Source organism: Zeugodacus cucurbitae, chromosome 6 (assembly GCF_028554725.1).
Source record: "Zeugodacus cucurbitae isolate PBARC_wt_2022May chromosome 6, idZeuCucr1.2, whole genome shotgun sequence".
In the NCBI taxonomy this organism is placed as follows: Eukaryota; Metazoa; Arthropoda; class Insecta; order Diptera; family Tephritidae; genus Zeugodacus; species Zeugodacus cucurbitae.
This window is the reverse complement of record NC_071671.1, coordinates 46,319,564-46,327,780: the sequence shown is the minus strand read 5'-3', so window position 1 is coordinate 46,327,780 and position 8,217 is coordinate 46,319,564. Positions and strand designations below refer to the sequence as shown.

Genomic DNA, 8,217 nt, shown 5'->3' with positions numbered 1-8,217 from the left:
AGATTATGTTCCTTAAATTGTATAGAAAGGTTTAGGATATTTTTCAGTTGGTTTCTATTAATCCTTTCAAAAGACAATCCACTTTTTTTTTCTTATATGTGAATCTATTCTTCTATATAAAAAAGTTTCATGAGCAGGGTTTTATGTTCAAATGTTAAGTAAATTTATTTATATGATTATTATATAATTTCAACAAAGATTTCAATTTCAACTAAAACAAATAGATTATTTATATAAAAACAACAAGTATCCGTTATAATTGTGAGCAGCTAAACCATCTAATGACCATGTTCACCATGATGATGGAAGGCATGACCATGTTCTTGTTTAATCGAGAAGCCACTGGAATGACTGCCGTGACCGTGACCATGTTCATGACCATGTCCATAACCGTGTCCGTAATCATGACCATGATCATGTCCACCATCGTGCGATTCGACCTCAGCATGTCCCCCATGGTAGCTAGTGTGTCCATGATCAGCGACATGATGGTGAGTGGGCTCACGGTGTACTACGGCATGGAAACCGCTGTGTTTATCAGCCGTATAATGTACAGTCCTCTTGTGGCCATCCGCATCGATCAGTTCATAATGTCCGGATACCTTATCGCCATGACGGTGTTCGCTTTGCTCTTTGATATCGCCTGTTTTCTTATCCTTAACGCCATAAGTGAAGTGATACTCAGCATGTGAGTCATGACCATCATCGTGTCCATGATGTTCGTGATGATCGTAATGACCGTGGTCATCATGGTGATCATGGTGATCGTGATGATCGTCGTGTGAGACTAAATGCACCGAAGCGTGACTGGTAGCACTGTGATCCTCATGTTCATGTTCATGATGACCATACGGCAAGGCACTGACCACCACTAGTGCGAAGCAACATAAGAGTGCGGCGAAAATCTATAGAAAAGATAAAGCAGTTAAACAGTTAAGTACAAATATATTTTCATATTTGATAAATCAAACACGAACTCACTTTAGAGCCCATTGTTTCAAACTAAATTAGCTGCTGTGTTAGATCTGGGTGAACTGTGCTTATTCGACTGTTGACCTACGCTTTTATACTAAAACTGTTTGCCAAACATTTTCTTTCATCTATTATCTTTAACTCATTTCTGCTCAATTTTCTAATTGCTTTACGAATGCACTTCAGTTTTGCTGACCTTGAAATTATTTGGTAATTGCAAGTGAGGTAACGCCTCCCAAGCTTCGTACCGTTGAACTAAATTAACCAATTAGAGTTATAATTTATTACCAATATCTTACGCGTTTACCATTCTTTTTCACACTTTGCTTTTTATACTTTAGTGTTTGTACTAATCATTTAATATATTACTCTTTAAAACTTTTATCAGTTTTAAGGTCGAGAATTATAAATTGTAAGAAATAATAATAATACTAAAAGGGGTATCTGTTAAGTTATGTAAAGTATCCATTTCCCAAAAATGTTTGAAATTTTGAAATATAAAGTTAAGATATCTCTTCTTAAGTACTGAATATATTCAGAGATGGTAGGCTCTGGGTCAATAGGCGTACATACTTTAGACTAAAAGTCGTTGGGTTTAATCTACATATGATAATGTTGTAATAGCTGATATCTAGAGGAGGAAAAGTGTATGATAAAACATAAGACTATTTTCCGATGATCGACGCTAGATACGAAGGTTGAAGGTAGGACTATCTATCGAAACATAAGTATAACACAGCTCCAAAAAAACTTGGTTCTTCACCTTTGGTTTACCTTAGGAATCCGAGGGCCATTTAACCCCATCATATCAGGGTTTTGACAGAACCCAAAAAAATCAATATGGCGGATAACGTTTTTAAAATTTCATAGTATTCGCTTGAAACTCGCTACTCGGGGGTTTTCGGGGTTACGGATTACGAATCCGGTGTCGGTTTCTCAAAATTTAAAATGGCGCTAATTACGAATTTGACGTTATTTTATAAAAATTCAATATTTCGAACCAATATAAAATTATTTTTAAAATGTGTCCGCTATAGTTGTTGGTTACAATTAGTCTTAAGTGGATTTTGATAAGCCTAGCTTCCGCTGTATTCATAATATTTTAGAACATATACATATGTATGTATATTGTAGATATGGATTGAGGACAATCTTTTATGGTAAATGGCTTGTAAATTGCTTTAATAAATAAGCTTTTGGAATTAATCTAACTCCTTTTCATTATGAAGGTTGTGTTTTTTAGAGGTATAGTCTTTAATTTAAAGTAAAGTATAAAAAAATTAATGAAATGACAGTGGATGCCGTAGAGTTTTTTGTAGCAGGTTCTTCGTAATTTTTTTTGTTAATCAAGATCATTCACAATATTTTACATAATTTCAAGATTCTCTCCAGGAACCTCGTTTTTCTGAGACATTTTTATATACATTTAAAGTCGTTAAACTTTTATTTTGAGAAGTAATATATTTTTAATTTATAAAAAACATTTTTAGAAAAGAATTGTTTCAAAAAAATATTTTAAACATTAAAGATTTCTTTGTAGTACTGTTTTTTTTTTTAAATTAAAGTGTTGACCAAATAAATGTAGGCCGATTCTACCATGTCCTCCATCAACCCAAATGCTGCTTTCTCCACCCTTACATAACACATACTAATAGTCCTTCAGCCACTACCGCCCCCACTGTTGTTGGTGCGTGTGTAACGCTCATTATGTTTTAATTAATTTTCGCTCCACTAACTAACTGTGGGTCATTCATAATTTTTGGTCATTTGCGCGCTACATGCAAGTCTCTATTACATACATATTATATATACTTTCTTATAAAGGTATGTCCGTAAAAGCATTTGTTTATGGAATTAAATCTGTTGGTTTTGCGTTTATTTATTCAAACTGGTGAGTGTTTTTTTTCTTTTTATTTCTATTTGTGTGACCGCATAACAAGCGCTACCATTTCAAGCGAAAGCAAATGCCACCCAGCAGGTGGTTAAATGCTACCACACATACATACATACCTACATATATGTTTATATACTATATATACATATATATTTGTAGTGCTTTTACCACAGCTACTGTTATTTCCATGGAAGCCTCATCGTCATGCATAATTTTTCCATTACTTCTTATCTTAAGGCGTATTTAATTCCTCATAAATTTATATAATTAATATTTGGTAGTTAAATTTAAGTGACATATTTCACGTGTTTGCATATTTTGTCACTTATGTATCTGTAAACAATTTCTATAATTTTTTTAAAGTTGTAAAAATGTTCCCTTAATTTGTATAATATTTGTCCAACTCACGTACTCTTGGGTATATCTTGTTCATTAAACAATAATAGATTCCCATGTTATTCAATATTATACAGCAAAGACTAAAAAATCGCCAGAATTTATCTAATTTATTGGTTGATCTCAAACAGTTCGTCTAGCTGTCTCCACCTTATCTCAGAGTAATGCTACCGTTAAAGATTCATCATACTATTTTCACAAATAATTCCTAAGTATTTGGTCTAAAAATGATGGCAGCTCTGCAAATCTTTTTACAGGTTGACGCTAAAAGGCATTTTACTGGATTTCATCGTAACCGTACCAGCACAAATGATACGAACTATTCAAGGAGGTCTCGAGAGGCAGCAACGTCTAAAGATTCAAACAGCCAGCGACGTGATTTTATCAGTAGTTTTTGGGATTAACACCAACATGGGAGAACAAATAATATATTAAAATATATGGGTGATTCTACGATAAGAGGTTTCAATTGCATTGAGAAAACGGCCAAAGAAAAACTTTGGATTTTTTTCATGAAACCTCTATAGTATGATTTTTGTCCCTTTTATTTATCTTCTCATGTAAGGGCAAGTCACTTAATACATATTTTATTACTTTTTCGACGACCAGGGTAAATACATCGGCCATCGGATAGACGTAAAGTTTATGGTAGATAATTATTTAACCAAAAGCAAAAAATTAATTTAAAATAGTATTACAAATTAAAGGTACTCTCTTTCCTAGATGTATAAACCATAAAATTATAATAACAAATCAATAAATTCACTCTTTATCATAAATAAACGAAACAAATATTAAATATAATTTCTTAAGATCCTTCAAAAACATTTCTGACTTTTTAAAGACGTAATATATCCTCTGCTGTCAAAAGAAGATTTGGCATGGAGAGAGTCTGGCTAACCTGATCTTATTTATATATACATACATATATATACATATTTGGCGTATGCACCGCTTATGCGATTATAGGCGAATCTATTTGAGCGCGCTAGTCATCTCTTCTTTTTGCTGTTTGTGCCAATTGGAAATACCAATAGAAAGCAGGTCAGGAATTGAGGGTTTACTGATCCTCTGCTTCCAGTACTGCATCGAACACTTTCCTGTTGCTGGACCATTTTCGTTCATTCGGACAACAATGCCTAGCTAACGTTGCCTCTGTCTTTTTATTCGCTGAACTATGTCAGTGGCGTCCTATAGCTCATCGTTCCATCATCTGCGGTATTCGCTTTTGCCAATGTTCAAAGGACCATAACTCTTCCACAAAACCTTTTTCTAGAAAACTCATAGTGCCATCTCATCGGATGTTGACATCGTCCATGCTTCTGCACCATAAAGCAGAACGGGATGATAAGGAACTTGTAGAGTTTGGTTTTGGTTAATTCAGAGAGAACTTTAACATTTAAATGTCCACTTAGTGCAAACTAGCATCTGTTAGTAAGAGCAATTCTGCGTTGGATTGCGAAGCTAATATTTTTCGTTTTGTTGATGCTGGTGATGGCTTGAGGTGGGCAAGGGGTCATGTTCAGAAGTTCACGAAAGAAAGTATCAAGACTCAAGCAGCTCACGACTTCCGGTCCGGGTGCCGTGATGAATAGTATCTCCCCTGGCCGCACAAGTTACCTCTTATCGTAGAATCACCCATATATTAGATATAGATATATGAGTAGCAGAAGTTGTAACTTATTTCTCAAAAGTTTTTAATTCGAAGAGTGAGTCTATAGATGAAGTTTCCGGACATCTTCTTTCATCTTTAGTGGTTGCTAAAACATCGCAACATTGCTGTTTGTGACATCTGCTTATGAAGCATTTCCATATTTAGGATAAATTTGATACTCTAACCCTAGCTAGTTCTCCAGCCTTCTAGTCATAATCTTGTGACCAGGAACCAAGATTAAAAATGGTTCCGCTTACTTTGCTACAAAACTTAACAAAACAGTAGGCCTTCCTTGTGTAAAGACGACTTTAAGTAGTTAGTAGGTTTTATTATAATACTTCCGTTGTTTAAGTTACTCACAAAATTAAAAGGTCAATGCTTCCACTTATTTGACATAAGTTAAGTAAAGAAAGTACATATATGAACGTAGACAGGTTCAAATTTTGTGGAGACCACATTACTCTCCTCTGGACACTTTTATGTGAAAGTGTTATTAGAAATCTTTCACAGGTTTTTCATACATTAGTGAAAGTCTGTTTATATGATCCCAGAGAAATTATCTTTATATGAAGACGAATTTCTTTTCGGTTACTTTGTTTTCAGTTCATTCATCAACAAACAATCCAACAAAAAGAAATCTGTAAAAGTTAAACCTAGATATCTGGGTAGCAAGTCTTCACTTATTTTTACTATCTGACGTCCAGTACAGTTTGGTTGACTGAAAGTCAATAGTTTCATTCTTAATTTGATATGGCATAATGCCTTTTGGAATCCAATAACCTTCAAGCCAAAAACATCTAGTGTTATGACAATTGCTGACCCAAGCAGCAACTTTTTGGTCAGTGACTGTTCCGAATCTTAAATGGATTTTTTGTTTCCCATTTGAATGGAAATACGGGAAATTACTAACTCTGTCAGATAGTGTGAAATATGGTTTGTCAAGATTTATTCTCAGAAATCATGTACAGTGTTTGCGATGGGAGCGTCTTTTTGAAAGCATTATAATTCATTGTGCTATTCGAACTTTATAAGGAATTCAAATCACTTTTCAAAGGTATATCAACATGGGAAGAGCGACGAATGTTGTTCATTATCGGCCACACTCTCTTTGACATAATCAATCAGTTAATAGAATTGTCTTTCTTTCGGTGCATCACTTCGTTTTCTAGCATTTCATGAATGGAATTTTACTGAGTTAAGGTTGAAAAAAAATATGCCTAACCCTTTCAATCGGTTATATAATATATTAAAGCTGATGCAGCCTGAACATATATAGGCTAATAGATATGAGGTCAAGCTTGTTCTATCCTCTATCTAGAGCACGAAGAGAAGTATACTATAATTCGGATTAATTCACATAAACGGGGTGCACTTATAAACCCAATCAGATAAAAAATGAATTATACTTAAATATGCTACTTATGCTGTAATTATATAAATTGTTGTGTTAATAATTAAGCACGCAATACTAATCACTTAATAACTCTTTAAATAAATATAATTGTACCGCTATTTGGTAAATAAAACTGAGTAAACAATTTTAAGTGAGAATTCTTTGTAAACACATTTAAAATAACATTTAGCGAATTTCGTAAATGTAAAGCGATCTAAAGTGAAAATGCGTTATCTTGTAATTGTTGCCTTAATCTGTTTGTGGCCAGCGAATGTGAGTAGACAAATAATACTTTCCTAAACAAATAATTTCACTTTACTTTCACGCAGGTGCACCTACTCATACGTTTCACGAAACTGTTATGTAACAGTACACATCCCATGACGGTATATGAGAAGTGTCGTATTGAACGTGTGAATAAAACTACAACAACAATAGCAATACGACAAAAACTATTGCAACCCGTCTACAGTGTACAGGTAAGTTTATGAAGGGTCTTGAGTTCTAAAAGTGAAATCGCAATCAAACGGTCTTAATCATATATTTCCTTGTCTCAGGCAAATGTCTCTTTAATACAGCTCTCGAAAAGTCTGAATCGTGTTCTGTACACATTCAAAAATGTGGATGCCTGCGCTTTCATGGTAAAGCGTCGAAATCCGGTGCTGAGATTACTCTTTACGCATTTTCAAAAGTTCAGCAACGTCAATCATAGTTGCCCATTTAAAGTAAGGTCTACTGTAGATTAACCTGTATACAAAAATATATTTTTATATTTCGATTTTTTAATTTTTCATAAGGATCTACTTATTGTTGATAATTTGGCTATAAGTGACACTCAGGTGGCGCGCTTACCGATTCTAACCGGAGAATATGGACTGCTGACGGATTGGAAATTTAACGGTGTTGCTGTAGCTCACACCAATGTATTTGTGATGTACACCTAAAATTTTTCCAATAAATCAATAAATCGAGATTATGCTAAATTTATGTGAAGATGAAGATTCAAATAGAATTTAAAATAAAAAGTGAAGAAAAATAAAACGAAAGTTATATGAATTGCGAATCGTTTATGTTATTATGTGGATTTGTCCTGTCTCTGACTTTAAAGGAATGAAATGATGTGAAGAAATTGCTAGAGGACTCTTCTGAAATAAAATACTGATATAAAATCGATTTTTTTCAGACTACAGTTTTATTTTCTCAATAAAGTCCGTCTATCCTTAATTTTATTTTCCTTAATATCTTCAACCATTGTCCAATGAATCTCCATACGCTGTGAGCTTATGTATTTACATTTTATGGAATTTCAAAGGCGGAAGTTGTATGGAGTAAGGGGAAGAAGAATCACTCCAGAGTCATTTGCCAAAATTTATGAAATCATCAACACACGAGCATCGTCATACGTGTCGCTTCAATTGAGACAGCAATCGACTGTCGAATAGGAGATGGGAGTGGCAATTTTTCAATTTTGAACAGCGAATGTTACGTTTTCAGCTATTTTTAGTATTCTTACAAGCAGAGAGAAAACAAAAATACATAAATTAATGAGTTTATTTTTGTTATCTGATAGTCTGAGATATGATGTCAAATAATTCTCGATTGCATTAATTGCATTGTTATTATATTATATGCACGAAATGCTATTAACAATATGCTCAAATTAGATGTACAACAAATAGTTTAGTTTAAACTGACGCCATTTGTCAACGAATATGGGTTATTTAATACGGATCCTATTTTTGGTCGCCTTTCTTTTAAAAGTGAGTAAACACTTTCTGAACTCGCTGATGTGTTCACCTCTATTCAATATTTACAGGTTTCTCCACAAGTTTATTACAAGAAAATTATATGCAACAGCAAAGATCCAATCACTGCCTTTGAAAAGTGTCACATTGGCATGTGGAATAA

General features: G+C 33.8%; 1 protein-coding gene across 1 annotated transcript; it reads right to left on the bottom strand.

Moving 5' to 3' along the window:
* Positions 1-227: 227 nt before the first annotated feature.
* On the bottom strand, positions 228-1,056 carry LOC105209881 (histidine-rich glycoprotein). The gene is made up of 2 exons (XM_011180530.3): positions 982-1,056; positions 228-905 (listed from the first exon to the last, which is right to left on the bottom strand). Exons 1-2 carry the CDS (start codon positions 991-993, stop codon positions 279-281), a joined length of 639 nt encoding a protein of 212 aa, XP_011178832.1. The 5' UTR covers positions 994-1,056; the 3' UTR covers positions 228-278.
* Positions 1,057-8,217: the final 7,161 nt, after the last annotated feature.